Below are 15,982 nucleotides of genomic sequence, written 5' to 3'. Positions count from 1 at the left end.
GCACTACTTATAGTTCAGTGGCGGATCCGGGGGTGGCCCGGGGGCCGGGCCCCCCTGGCAAATAAAAAGAAGGAAAAAAAGGGGAAAGTTTTATTTGTGTGTGTGCTAAAGAAAGCAAAAAAAAAAAAAAAGTGTTCCTTCCCCCCGCCCAGCCATTGAACGAAATATCTGACGACGTAATTTTCCAATTTCCAGCCCCCCCCCCACCTCCCAAGAAAAAATTGCTCATCTGACCGTGATTAAATGCCTTAGAACCCCTGAGCTTCTAGGGGCTCTGCTCCCTGGATTTCACTTATGGCCCAAAGTCAGGCACCTGGATGCTTATCTGACGGTAATTTAATGCCTAAAACCCCTGAACTTCCGGGGACTCTGCCCCCTGAATTTCAACTAGGGCCCAAAATCAGGCACCTGGATGCTCCCTCCTGGCTACACTAGTGCAGACAGGCTTTAAACTTTTCAAGCGTTACATATCTTACGCCTGTGATGTATTGAATACATATCTTTGCTTATCACATACACAGATTTATTCCTCCCGAAAAATCGGCTGACAAGAGGCCCAAACTGATGGTAACAGGACGGGTCAGCGGAACTATCACCATCTATCAAATCAGGGATGAACCTATCTGGATGTTACTCAAGGATGGCCGCAGTAGAGGTAAGTAATAAGGGAATGGTGTCGTGGAGGTGCAGTGTTATAGGGGTTCATTTACCTAACTCGCAATCCAGGGGGTTGAGGGTTCGAATTCCAGCTCGACACTAAAATCCTTTGCCATAAAATTACTAGTATTATGGGTACCCGATATGGCAGGACCCTATACATATTATTTAGCCGTCGGCCATGATCAGGGTAATATTTCTTTCCCTATAGCTCATGTTGAGGCATTTGCCTGAGGTATGTCCTGGATGGGCAGAAAGCACCCTTTTCCATTCTCTATAAACCTATGCAATAATACCCGTGAACTATGATTATCTAACCATATTGGTCGTATTTGATGTATCATTGTATCCATCTTTCTCATTTCAGATGTTCGTCTGTTGGGCTCCTTGCACGTTGTTCTTCTATCTACCTTCCTAGCGATCGTAGCTGGTTATAGAAGACTAAATTGAGACTAGGTGTGGAAGAGACCATGTCTCAAAACGATCAACCTACTATATGATTACTGTAAGGAAAAAATATCTATCGGTTCGGTGCAGAGCATCAAGAAGGACTGAGCCATCAATGTTCAGAAGATGTTTCTCTTCGTATCATCAGACACAAAACAGCGATGTCATGGATATGGACAAGGGAGTCTACAAGGCGTTATACTCGCCAATGATCGGGCCGCTTGTCTTGTTAGGATGTCATAATGATATGAAGAGAAAACATTTTTAAAATGGCGCCATCACCGCTGCATCATGGGATAAACTTTACACCATCAGACAGTGGACAGTAGACAGTAGTGTGCAGGCACAGACCCATGACAGTCGCCATGCAAAACAGGGGCTCCAAACCAAGAGACTATGCAAGGACCGCAGTCGATAGGCCCTGTACTGTAACTGCTCATGACTTGTTTCAGTGACAGGACCAGAGACTTATTTCAACTCTGTTTGAATGTCGAAAGAGAGTCTGTGCCTGCACACTAAGTAAAAAGAGGCCTTGGTAGCGTTTCACAAGACCAACTACACCTTCACCGTCGTCCCATTGAAGCGCGTGTTAAATTAAATACACGCGTTCCAATGGGATGTCGGTGAGCTTGTACTTACAATGTATTACAGTTTTGTGAAACGCTGGTCAACAATGTAAATCATGCTAAAAAATTGGAGACGTCTCACGATTGGAAAAAAGAAAGATAAAAGTTCTTCTTGATAAAATAACTACTAGCAGACAACTGTACATTGCTTGATATCACAACTATTTTTGAAAATTATTCTAAACTATTCTAGACAAGGACCGACGCCAGATACTGTACATATTTTCTGTAATATATATATTAGCCCATTAAGCTTTCAAACTGTTACAGCAATAGACTCTGAGAATTATAAGTCTCCGAGAAATAGAGCAATATATGGCTATTTGTATATTAGCTTTGAATGTATGAAATCAATTAGATCATCTCGGAGAATTTCATCTATATCATTCATATTTCTAGTTTTGAGTATAATGCCGATAATATTTTGTCCATGCATGAATACATTTTCATGAATTGTGCAATATTATTTATACATTTTAGAGCAGAATTGTATTCCATGAGAATATTTTATGAACCTATTGCGCATTGCTATTTTCTTCGAAGATGAAATACGCTATATAAGTCTAGGTTATTATTATTATTATTAACCTAGATATTTTCACTGCAGAGACTTTGCTAAAAAAATACTGTGAAATTATATGCCGATATATTCGGTTAAAATGCATTGATAAGAAGGAAATATGTCTACACAAGTATGTATGCGTACATTTTTCTCTTCACCTCTGTCTCTGTACCTCTGTCTCTGTCTCTCTCTTTCTTTCTCTCTCTCTCTCTCTCTCTCTTTGTTCTCTCCATCTCTCTGTTTCCCACTGTCTCTCCCATTGTTACCCTCTGTCTCACCCTATGTCTCTTCCTCTGTCTCTCTGTTTATTTCTTATATATTACCAATCGATATTATTAACACGGTCATCCTTTTCAATGCAAAGTATTTATATTTTTGTCATCAGCACAATACACAATTGATGTTGCCATAAACTTCATAATAAAGACAATTATGAAAACACGTATACAACTAGCATATTCTTATCTGTTCATTTCGCTCCTATATGTGTTATTCTTTTCAATCGATTTTTTTTAAACATAGTATTCAATCATTATTTTTTCCTTATCTTTTAATTTTGTAACAACACATTCCCTTGCAAAAAAGGTTGTATATTAATCACCGCTACAATTTGCCTAAAGTTTTCGAACTCTGTAGCGTTCCTTTCACCATCTTTATAATTAAATTTCCTTTACTCTTCAGTTCAGCAGGGACTGGTTTGTTTAGGAGGAGAAGACATTGGATCTGTAATGTGAGCAATGTTTGATGATGTAAGACCCAAATGACTTCCCGTCTCTTCCGCCACAAGTGGTTTCTATAGTTACGTACGACTTGAGTTATCCAGGGCACCAAGAGAAAGTGTTCATAACTCGGGGTCACTTGCTTACCTGGAGGTTTTTTAAATTGGTCTTTTATGTTTCATAGGGTTCATAATTCCGAAAAATGTTATGCATTACTCCGAAGCTAGCCCTCATACACCACGGTATCAGAACAATATTGAATGTTTATGGCCCTGGATCGCGTCAAAATAACAATAAAGGTATTTTACGGCTGGCCGTGTTTTTAATTAATTACAGAGTAGCCGTTTAGTAAACTTTATCTGTTGTTATTTCTTATTTTTGAAAATGGCATTTCTAATTATATAAAATGGGGTAGGCACTGGTTAGGAAATATGTGATACTTATACGCTTTTACGTAAAAGGCACAACCCTTTGACAACACGAGAGAGTAAGAATCGTTCATCTTGCACCCATCCCCCACCCCACCCCCCCCTCCAAAAAAAAAAAAGAAGATCAAAATTACTGGACAACTATCCGCCATTGTTTAAGAGGCTGGACATTCTTATGCCCTAAACATTGTGTTCATTCTTAAAGTAAAATTACCACTGTTTTTTGTTGTTTTGGGTGCCCTGTCCGGAAAATACGGAAGCATTTGATTATAGCCTTGATGGAAAGCTCAAGTGCATTGAGATCCACTGTCTGCCGTGGATCTGTGACAGGTGTATTACTCATGGGAGGTAGATATGGCGCAGAGAGATAATGAAATAGCGTTGTACAGGGTTGACTTTAAAGATAAGACCAGTTATGGTAATGCGATCGCATTGTGAAATAAACGGTGTGGAATCGATCAGAAAAGGTTGATCATCTAGCATATAAGTATTGGTGTGTACTGCAAGGTTCTGGATTCATCAAAATCATAAGAAACTTGGCCCAGTCTTGGTAAAGTTATAAGCACTGTACACAGAAAGATGTATATGGGACTACGCACATGTACGCGACACGTGCGTAATATCTATCACATCCCAATAGATAAACTAATTTAACAAATATATCCATTAGTAGACGGTTTCTCAGCAAAATTTGTATGCTCACGTATTAGTCAAAACATATTCTTTCACATGATTGGAAATAAGAGCTTCATTTCATTTTTTGATAGGGGGGCGTTTCCAAAACTTATCTTTACCTTTAATAATAACAACTTAATATTTGGGATTTGTAAGGCACCGAATCCGCTTGAAAGCAAACGCTCAAGGCGCACTTGTGAAATAAAAACAAAAAACAGATCTCATCAACGCACATTATTAGCAATGGAACATGAGTAAGATAGAACATACAAAAATGGAAGAACAATTAATCATATGCCGAATTAAAAAGATCCGTCTTAACATTATTTTTAGACACTTGGGTACGCAATGAAATCCGGAGTTTTTTTAGAGCGTTAAGATCTTGACGGAATGTAATGATTTATCAGATTTATACTGTAATGTGGAGCAGAGCCAAGGAAATAATGAAATAAAAGCAAAATAATTTTAAAACAATACGTTCTATCACGGTCAACGAATGTAGTTTTGAGGTGATGTGATGTGACTGTGTACGTTGGAGATGGTCACTATACGATCATCAGCTTTCTGTAATTTGTGTAATCATACAAGATGATTTTGAGGTAAGTTCAACAAAAGAGCATTTCCAAAATCAAGACGGGATAAAACCAAAGCGTGTGTAATCTTCTCTGTGCCACTGCGAGTACCATGTGCAATGGCATAGACACGGGTTGGGAAATAGATGATACATGTCCATATCCTCCCAATTGAAAGGCGCAAACGTTTGCAAATAGAAGCGAGAACAATATATAGGAAGTTTGAGAGAGAGAGAGAGAGAGAGAGAGAGAGGGGGGGGGAGGAGGGGGAGATAACGCATGAAATAATGACACGACCCGCTTTATGGTGTTTCGTTCATCTCGCACACCCCCCCCCGTCTTTGCCCCCCCCTCCCCCTACACGCATATACAATTAACCTTCTCTCCGCCACAGATGCCAACAAAAATTGACGAATCTGTATTCATCGACGGATGTAGTCCAGATATCGGAATCAGTAAAATTGAACATTATCGAACAACAAAAAACAACAATAAACAAACAAATTAACAATAGACTTTTCCCTATCCGGGCAATATGGAAGTACTTCATTATGGAATTCGATGGAGGGCTCAAGTGGAATACGGTCTTCTGTCTGCCGGGATTGTGTGACAGGTATATTACTCATCGGGAGGTACATTTGCCGTCAAGAGATAATGAAATAATAAGTGTTATATTATTATACAGGATGGACTTAACAATCCAACGGATTTTCATTATATTATTCTGGCTTTATACGTGGTAATGGTATTAGCTGTCTCTTATATAATTATAGTGCTCATGTCCGTTACATTAGACATACCTGGCGCTCCATAATTATAGTAGTGTGTGTAGTATGACTGCTATTGTGGCGGTCTAGCATTTTAAGGAATTAATTCCTGCCAGGAACCCATTTAACTCAACTGGGTCAAGTGTGGTAAATGTAGATTAATGTCTTGTGAATGGAATATAGGTCTGTAGCAGGGATTCGAAACACGTTCCTTCTAATTAACAGTCCCTTGACTTATTCACTAGACCACAACACCCTAACGAAGATATGGCATTTTATTCAGCTCCCCTATTCCAAAAATTGACCCCTTTTCCCTTTAAAACAATTTAATCAGTTAATTTTGTGATGTCATTGCGCCATCATTATAACTCATTTATTTTGTTAAAACATCTGTGTATTTACGTTGCTTCTTTTGGACTCCTGACGCCGACAAGCTAAAAGAGGTGTTTCTTTTTTCTTTAATTAAAAAAAATATTATTATCATAGTTTAGCTTTAAATCTCACCTGATGCCCATGTTTTTTTAATGCATATATTGAATATTTACGGAATATGGTATATTGCTATTCTATATACATCAACATAACATAACTTCACAATCTTATAACTTTTGATGTACGCTAATGACATGGAATATAAAAAAAATGGGTCGTCTTGAAGTGACGTCCTCTAGAAAAAGTAGACAAAAAAATTCATACAATATAAACCGATGCATATATTGTTGTGTTCTTTTTATTGGAAATAAATTTAGGACTTGAATAGTGAAGCGAATCACTAAAACACCCCCAAATCCATTAACGATAACTCAATTAACACAAATATCCTACTAGAGCATAATGTTATGATATGTAAAAACTAAAATCTTAAAAAAAATAATAGTGATCGCGTGATTCATTAATTCCGAAAACACACCCCCTTCCACCACCAAACGCCTCTATGTATCATCAAGATTACTCAAAATGTGCTTGTAATTAAAATTACTTGGAAATTTGAAAAAGCTGCGAAAGTTTTCTATTTTTGTTAATTGCTAAGTGATAACTGAGGTACCGAGTCAATTGCCGATGAAGTCATAATTACGGCATAGTTGAAACAGCCGTACTAATCCACGCCGCTAATACGGTCTTTGTAATTTGACAATTGATAGCTTCCTGAATCAGAGGCAATTATTTTGCTGAGCATTTTGTCATTATCAGAAAACAATAAGTTACTTTTGTTTAGATATCACTCATTTGTATGAAATACATATTATTAATTAACCTAATTATTCGAAATAAATTTAGATAGAAAACGACAGATATGTAAAGAATATTCACATTTGAGTTCACTTTGAAATTATTATAAATAAAAAGTTATTTCCCACTCACCCCAAATCCCATATCCAAAATAGGACGGACGCACGCTTTCCCCTTGGAAGGCTAGAATAAAATGACCATTGATTAGGATACAACGGGGATGGGATGTACCAACTTGTAACGGTTGCCCCTATGTTAGCTACTTTTCGATTAATTATTATTATTATTATTTTTACATATAAGGTTATAAACATGTATTGTAATTTTGACCCTATAGTTACCGTACAGTGCCATCTTTCTACACAACATGATTATTACAATTCTCTTTATTTACCAGTCGAACTTTTTCTTTACCGCCCCCGCCCTCGCCCCCTTATGAGAGATCGTAAAGGTAAATTTTCAGTTTATTAAAGGAATGAAGCTTTAAATAGTTAACAATTTCTTGGGGAACACACTTTCCTTCCTTAGCGCAGTGGTTTCCCCCATGCCAGCCCTTTTCTCATTTTCTCTCTCATGTACTATTATTTTCTATTAATGTCGGACTGTGGACTCATATCTTTATGGTATAAAGCATTAACATTTTCCTTCCATCTGGGATATAACACAGTCCGACTAATGCAATCATGTGTGTTTTCGTCATGTTGTGTAAAATTTCAGACATCCATCTAAAGAAACTCTGTTGTGTCAGTTTTGAAATGCCTCATATGACCTTAGGATACGTCCAATAGATTAATTAAAAACAAATAAATTAAATTTCTGTTTTAGGCTTTAATTATTATGTACTGTAAGATGGGATGTAAATGTGGGAATGAAAAAGGGATAGAGAGAGAGAGAAAGAGAGAGAAAGAGAGAGAGAAAGAGGGGGGGGGGGGCAAGATGAGGCGAAACAGGAGATAAATAGAACGGGTGCTGAGAGAAGGGGGAAAGAGGGAGTAAATATGAGGGGTTTACCAAATTCCACTATCGCCAATCATAGTACTCTTGCCTAGTATGTTTTCGTCTTTAGGAACGCATCATATTGGAATAGGCCTATTTCAAAATGTATTAATCCATTGAAGGTATTATGTTCGATTTGCAGGCCAAAAAATTAAAAGGTTAAATTCCAACGGCATTTTAAAGATAATACTAATTTAGAACTTCCCTAAAAAAAAAAGGGGGGGGGGGGTGGGGGGGGGGGGGGGGCTTGAAAATGTCTTAAAGATAAAGACCAGCTATGGTCATGCGATTGCATTGTGAAAGAAACTTTGTGGAATCGATCACAAAAGGTTGATCATCTAGCATATATTAGTGTGTACTGCAAGGTTCTAGAATCATCAAAATAATAAGAAATTCGACCCAGTCTTGATAAAGTTACAAGCACTGTAGACCTATACACAGAAAGATGTATATAAGACTACCCCAACACGTGCGCGACACGTGCGTTATATCTATCAGGTCCAAATAGATACAATAGTTATATCAATTAGTAGGCGGTTTCTCGGCAAAACATATTCTTTCATTTTTTGAGAGGGGGGCGTTTCCAAAACTGGCCTTTCAAGTGGGAAAATAACGACTATTAGTTGTCGAATCGACTTAAGAGCTATAGAGCCGGTAAGTAATAGTCTGATTGTCAGACCATTGTTCCGAATGGTCGTACGTGTTATGCTGCGCAAAGAATCAATCATTTTAATTTTGGCCATTATAAGAAGTGGATTATTGATGTAGACAAATGCTCAAATGCTAGGTGTAGGGAATTGGAGGCCACCAAGCCTGAGCACATTATGTGTCTGTCCGTGTTGGCTCCAATGTTGCTATAGCGCCATATGTGGTCTTTAACAACAATACTGCATATATCCAATTAATTTCAAAGACTAAAATGCGTTCTTTCTCCAAGAAAATTGTCAAAATTGACCAAGATAAGCAATTTTGATCGTAAAATTTTGCTCTGATATAAAAACACAATTTTCACTGAATGTTGTGGTGAATGCAGATATTTAGAGGTGGCTCTTAACAAGGAAGTTTATGAAGTGTGCCAACCATCACAGAAAACTTATGGCCATTGTGTGTTGCGAATGGGTGTTGCAATGCACATTACGAATGGTGTCTGATCAGAAATGTGTGCAGGCAATGGCGGACACCAGGTCCAATATGGGGGTCGTTTGTTGTGAATGTCGAGTATGCCAGTCAATGACCCGATGCTGGTTGGTTAATTGTCCATGTACAGAAATATTTTGGGCCACATTTGATTTATTTATTTCTGTTTGATTTTCTTTTTCTTTTGCCCTATTACAAATATATAACAAACAAACAATTTCAAAAGAGTATAATGTCGAATAAAGTAACTTATCTAAAACATCAAACAGGAGGGTTGTCAAAGTAAGCAAAGCTTGATAGCATGACTACCCTCAATGGATACATAATAATACGAATATGGTGGAACAAATATTGGTAAAAGGGGAAAGAGAGAGAGAGAGAGAGAGAGAGAGAGGGAAAAGAAAAAAGAAAGAGGGGTGTGCATCAAGATTTACAGATGTATGTGATTTGATATATGAAGATAAAAAAGATGCACATTTGAATATTGGGTAGCCAACTTGGGGTGTATTATAGAATGAGAAGACTCTCGAGGTTTCTGGACAATATGAATAAAAGTGTGAGATCAGCGAGCAAACCAGCTCGCTGATCTCACACTATATAGACTGTAAACCTTTGTGTGTATACAAAACAGGTTTTGGGAGTATCCCAAGTAGGCCACATTGTTTTAAAATCGTTTCAAAATTACAGTAAGTTTATTGGCTGCATGTATCTCTCTCAAAAAGTGTTTGAACTAACTATAATAATCCCTTTTTCATTCAAACTGTACTTAAAATGTTTTGATTTGTAACTGTCCATTATTACCTGCACATGTAGGTAATGAGAAACCTTTGGTGATGACGTCATTAATCATTGTTAACTTATTAATCAGTTACATCATGACCACAATTTTGTCACTAAATAAAGAGAAGAAGTTACTGAAGAGAATACAAAACTTTCTGTATGTGTAACGTTGTTCATGTTTATGTAAATTATGCAAATGTGCTTAAGGGTCTCCAATTCCCTACACCTACCCTATGTTATTACCAAAGAAGAAAAGAAGCCAGTCAGTCACTCAATAGTGTCTGACAGTGAAGTCTACAAGTAAACGGGTTTCCTTGAATAATTTGAATATTAGGACACTGCTAACGTTTAAATTTCACAGATAGGACATACATGACATATTCATAATTCCTGCAAAGTTCTACAGCATTTGGTGTAGGCTGCAAAAGGGACAAAGTGTCTTTAAAACTTTTATAACACAAATAGATATATGGATATTCGTTAGATGTGAAAATATTGAGTAATGTCAATATGTTATCACAATCAGGATACAATCAGCTCTTTGGTCGTTTATGTTAAGGCGGTTTGTAAGAAACTAGTATTATTATTATAGTTATTTTCATCATTATCATTATTATTATTACCATTACTGTTATTATTAACATTATTGTTATTATTATCATTATTATTATTATTACTATTACTATTATTATTAGTAGTATTATTAGTACTATTATTATTATGAAAATCAAACCGTAACTTTAATTTGTATACGTATAATTGACGTCATTTCGGTGCAAAATACATTTAGAATAATGTTATCCACGGTATATAATATAATCAATCTTTCAACAATGGAACTTTTCTATGTCAAACCAGGGACTGTGAATAGCGAACTTGATTTAATTTACCTTGTCCTGAAGTGAGTAATATGGTGTCAATTAGCTTAATCCGTGCGAATCAAATTAATTAATTGCTCCTGTCATAGGCCAATACATTATCGGCCGATTTTAGAAGCACAGGTGCGACAAACATTATGTGTCAATTTCACGGGTTTCAATTAATGAGGATTCCTGCACAGGTTTCTGACTGAAAGACAAAATTGGTTTCAGGTTTCAACCATTTTACATGTGGATATGTCTATTGTCATAATTCAGTTTCAGGTTCAGTTTCACTTTTTATTTTAATTTCCAACAGAACAGTAATTTTGACAAGAAATCAGATAAACAATCCAACATTCAATAATATAATACATTTAACATGGTTTAAAGTTATGAAATAGAAAGTATACATGACTATTCAGTATAATGTTTTTTTTTATAAAGTTTTTTTAATGATAAACCTGTGGAAATGGAGGGATCCACTGAAAAGCAGAGCTTGTAGAATATGGATCCCTCAAAATAATGACAAACATAATTTTTGTAACATGTAAATATATTGACTTGACAAAAATATATAAACATGAGGTCCCATTATATCACTTAACAACTTTAGCCCACCATGTAATCCATTGAAAATTTAGTTTCATTAATTATATGACTACTCAAATCATCGAACTTATACACAATTTGAAGTTGAATGTTCACATCAAATGCTATTGCAAATTCTTCCAAAGTCAGTTGTTAATCATTCATTAAAACAATAAATTAGGCACTAAGATCTTCTTTTATTTAAACATATTTGAAATTTCTCCCAGGAAGCATTATATTTATAAAAGTTTATTGTCCTATGGCGGACTAATGAATATTAATAAGTCAGAATGAATCAGGGGAGCTTGGGTATTTGTTTCTAGTTCATCGTGACTGCGCCATGGACCAGTGATGGCCTGGTGGTAGAGCCGCTGTCCGGCAAGCAGTAGATGCAGGTTCAAATCCCGCTGGTTCCAATATTTCTGGCTTGTTTTTTTTCTTCAATACAGATCGATCAATCGATCTTATTTACTGGGTAACAAATATGTTTAAATAATAGAAATTTCTCCCAGGAAGCATTACATTTATAAAATATCTTCTTTCTGTTCATTTCAGAGGCAAGGATAGGAGAAAAAATATCAAACAACTTCCATCGGCCTCCGTATTATGTGGGGTAAAAGATCAGATATGTACTTGTTAAGATCAAGATCAATACATTTTTGATGATTAGTGTCCTGCAGTTATGGTTTTGTTTTTAGATGCTTTCCTTGGGTGGCATTGTACATAAGTGTAGAATGTGATGCTGAAAAAAGTAATCAGAAAATTTCAAGCGCATCTCACATCATTGATCATAATTATGTTGAGATCGGACGATGATGAACCTGTGAAAAGAGCGTGGGATCCGGAACTGGAAGGCATAAGAGAAAAAGATGAAAAAAGGCCTAAGCTTTCATGGAAAGATATGATAAATAAAGAAGGCAGTAAGGTTGGTCTTAATGACGCAGATGCTTGAGACAAGAAGAATCGGAGGGAGGAAGTGTCACCAGGGCGCAAAAGTCAGTAAACCCTCGTAAGAGGGAAAATATTGACTTTAATGATGACGATAATGATGAAAGAGGTATTGACTGACATTACCGTGAAATGTGTCCATATCATATCATCTACAAATGAAGAAAAAAAACTTTTGATACGGTCATTGACCAGTGGTTTTGTCTGATATCACTTTTTCTGGTAAAAGGTCTTATCAAGAGATTTGACATTTAACTGACTCTGCTCTTATTTACGGCATTACTAAGACAACTTTTATAATTATATATCTAGATTTGGATTAACAATCTTCCTGTGCATGCTAAACTCTTCACAATTATGTTTGAAGCTTCACACATTTTGATGAATGACTGACCTATGGATGACCATGTTAGAGCCTGCCAGATGTCATTGAACTGCCAGTAGAGAGCCCCCATGCAGTGACCCTGGCCATCAACTAAGATGCTCTGAAGACATCTGTAGTGCTCTGTCTCAAACTTAATGCATAATGCTTGGGAGATCTGCACAGATCATGGTGCTGTCTATATTGTCAGTAAATGCGCTGGTGTAGGACCAGTCTGTTTTGTGGAAATATGACTAAGTGTTAGGAACGAGGGCCAGGACTGGTCTCCGTACCCCTAGGCAAAGCAAGGTTAATGATAGCTAGATACATTCCAATAGTTGTAATGGTGGACTATGGGGGAAATAAACAATAAAAAATAATGTTAAACACTAATATCATATATTTTATGGCACCCATATCCTTTAAGGTCGAAAGTTCTTGGATTTGTTAAATACATGTAACTGATTTATTATTCTTTCTTGTGTTTCAATAACAACAAAAATGTACCTCATATTTTTACAAGCCCTTGTTTCCTGGTTTCGACAGCATGGGGATATTCAGTAGTGGATAAAAAATGGTTTACTGATGATGATTAATGATGCTTGTATGTATTGTCATCATTTTCGGTGGTTGTGAACTCCGCTGCCATTATTTTGCCCAGCGACTGTCATTTATTCTGGCTTTAAGGTCGAAGTTCTTGAATGTGTTTAAATACATGTAACTGATTTACTATTCTTTCTTGTGTTTCGTTAACAATAAAAATGTACCTCCTAGCTCTTGTTTTTCTGGTTTCGAAAGCATGGGGCAATTCAGTAGTGGATCCAAAATGGTTTACTGATGATGATTAATGATGCTTTTGATGTTATTTCTGATGCATAATAGTGGTTTCATCCAGGGGCGTCGCTAGACCGTTTTCAGTGTGTGTGTGGGGGGGGGGGGGGGGTGTAGAGACCAACGATTACCGACAAAACTAGCGACCAATTACCGACAAAATTAAATGTCCAATATCTACAAATTTAACCTTATAAACCCGGGGCCGAAGGCTAAATTGTCTTTCCTATGGACTATCTATAGAACTTGCATAAGCGCAAAATAATGGTCATTTTCCTCGACGACATAAATATACGAATTATTTCGTCAATTTAGTCATAGCTGGTATATTTTAATGCAGGCGCGGAGCTAGGATCTTATTTTAGGGAGGTCGGTAGTGAGCAAGCGAATCACTCATTAGGGGGTGTGGGTGATAGGCCTCTAAATTATTAGGAAAAGAAACGATTTATTGTACCTTTCCCGACTGTTAATCCTTGTCTAAATGAAGTTTCCCCCCCCCCCCCTCCCGCGCGAAGCGCGAAAGCTTTGACGTTTCCTTAAATTATTATGAAAAGAAGACGATTTGCTGTACCGTTCTCTTCTGTTAATCCTTGTCTGAATTCAGTTTCTCCCCATACCGCGCGAAGCGCGGAAGTTTTGGCGTTTCATTAAATTATTAGAGAAAGTAGACGATTCGTTGAACCTTGCTCGACTCTTAATCCTTGTCTGAATGAAGCCCTCCCCCACGCGCGAAGCGCGGAAATTTTGACGTTTCATTAAATTATTAGAGAAAGAAGACGATTCGTTGTACCGTTCTCGACTCGTCTAAATGAGGTTTCCCCCCACCCTCCCGCGCGAAGCACGAAAGCTTTGACGTTTCATTAAATTATTATGAAAAGAAGTCGATTTGCTGTACCGTTCTCGACTGTTAATCCTTGTCTGAATTCAGTTACTCCTCCTCTCGCGCAAAGCGCGGGAGTTTTGACGTTTCATTAAATTATTAGAGAATGAAGACGATTCGTTGTACTGTTTTCGACTCTTAATAAGCCCCAATTGTCTGAATTCAGTTTCCCCCTTTTTTTGGGGGGGGGGGGGGGGGGCGTTTCATCACAATATAGAGAAAGGAAGAAGATTCGTCGTGCCGTTGTTGACTCTTAAACCTTGTTTGAATCTAGTTTCCCCGAAAATTTTAAACCTCTGATTTCTTTAGCTGATATTATAGGAAAGTGAAACTTCGAGAAAATACAAGTATTGTAGTTGTAGTCACTCTTGAAGTCGTCACAGCGGATAAAAAGTCACAGTTCGTAGTGAAAAAAAACTTGTCGCCGACCGACAATATACATCTCACCGACTTCAAACGTCTGCATTGATATATAGTACACAGGGATCAAGCGAGAATACCGACACAGCTGACCCGACATAGCAACATATTTACCCGTGTCTTTCTTGCTCCCTCGACGAGATGACTTCACCCAACAACCCCCTTCTCTCTTTTACTCCCACTCCTCCTCTCTCAGGCTCTTACCTCTCCTCTCTTTCACCCCCGTTTCTTTTGTTTCCCTTGTACTCTTTTTTTCTTTTTCTTTTCCCTTTTCTTTCTTTTCCCTTCTTTCCTCTCCTCCCTCTTTTTCTTTTTTCTCTTTCTTTCTTCTCCTTTCTTTCCTTTCTTTTCCTTTCTTTTCCTTTCTTTCTTTTCTTTTCCTTTTCTTTTTCTTTTCTTTCTCTTTCCCTCTCTTGTTTTCCCTTCCCCTTTTCTCTTTTTTCCAGACGGCAGCGCAATTTTACCGATAATATCCTGACAGGTGGAGGGGTGTCGCACCCCACCCCCCCCCCTTTGGCGACGCCCCTGGCTTCATCCACTGATTTACATAAGTACCATTAAATTGTATCGGTGTTTGTAACATCAGTGCAAGTATTGTCATCATTTTCGGTGGTTGTGAACTCCGCTGCCATTATTTTGCCCCGTGACTGTCATTTATTCTGGCTTTAAGGTCGAAGTTCTTGAATGTGTTTAAATACATGTAACTGACCCACTATTCTTTCTTGTGTTTCGTTAACAATAAAAATGTACCTCCTAGCTCTTGTTTTTCTGGTTTCGAAAGCATGGGGCAATTCAGTAGTGGATCTAAAATGGTTTACTGATGATGATTAATGATGCTTTTGATGTTATTTCTGATGCATAATAGTGGTTTCATCTACTGATTTACATAAGTACGATTGAATTTTATCGGTGTTTGTATCATCAGTGCATGTATTGTCATCATTTTCGGTGGTTGTAAACTCCGCTGCCAGTATTTTGCCCAGTGACTGTCATTTATTCTGGCTTTAAGGTCGAAGTTCTTGAATGTGTTTAAATACATGTAACTGATTTACTATTCTTTCTTGTGTTTCGTTAACAATAAAAATGTACCTCCTAGCTCTTGTTTTTCTGGTTTCGAAAGCATGGGGCAATTCAGTAGTGGATCCAAAATGGTTTACTGATGATGATTAATGATGCTTTTGATGTTATTTCTGATGCATAATAGTGGTTTCATCCAGGGGCGTCGCTAGACCGTTTTCAGTGTGGGGGGGGGGGGGGGGGGGAGGGGGGTGTAGAGACCAACGATTACCGACAAAACTAGCGACCAATTACCGACAAAATTAAATGTCCAATATCTACAAATTTAACCCTATAAACCCGGGGCCGAAGGCTAAATTGTCTTTCCTATGGACTATCTATAGTACTTGCATAAGCGCAAATGGTCATTTTCCTCGACGACATAAATATACGAATTATTTCGTCAATTTAGTCATAGCTGGTATATTTTAATGCAGGCGCG

The 15,982-nt window shown here is 37.4% G+C and overlaps 1 protein-coding gene across 6 annotated transcripts in view; it reads left to right on the top strand.

Annotated features, from left to right (window-relative positions):
- LOC579383 (mesenchyme-specific cell surface glycoprotein) overlaps positions 1-2,737 on the top strand; it is a 32,967-nt gene extending 30,230 nt beyond the window's left edge. For all 6 annotated transcript variants that reach the window (XM_011677657.2, XM_011677658.2, XM_030987159.1 and 3 more), the window contains 2 exons: positions 522-655; positions 1,025-2,737. In XM_011677657.2, the coding sequence (XP_011675959.1) occupies positions 522-655; positions 1,025-1,107 (217 nt within the window). In that variant the 3' untranslated portion in view covers positions 1,108-2,737. The remainder of the gene's footprint in view (positions 1-521; positions 656-1,024) is intronic.
- The last annotated feature ends 13,245 nt before the right edge of the window (positions 2,738-15,982 follow it).

The sequence above is a fragment of the Strongylocentrotus purpuratus genome, unplaced genomic scaffold (assembly GCF_000002235.5).
Source record: "Strongylocentrotus purpuratus isolate Spur 01 unplaced genomic scaffold, Spur_5.0 spur5_scaffold_16, whole genome shotgun sequence".
In the NCBI taxonomy this organism is placed as follows: domain Eukaryota; kingdom Metazoa; phylum Echinodermata; class Echinoidea; order Camarodonta; family Strongylocentrotidae; genus Strongylocentrotus; species Strongylocentrotus purpuratus.
This window is presented reverse-complemented; position numbering and strand designations above follow the sequence as displayed.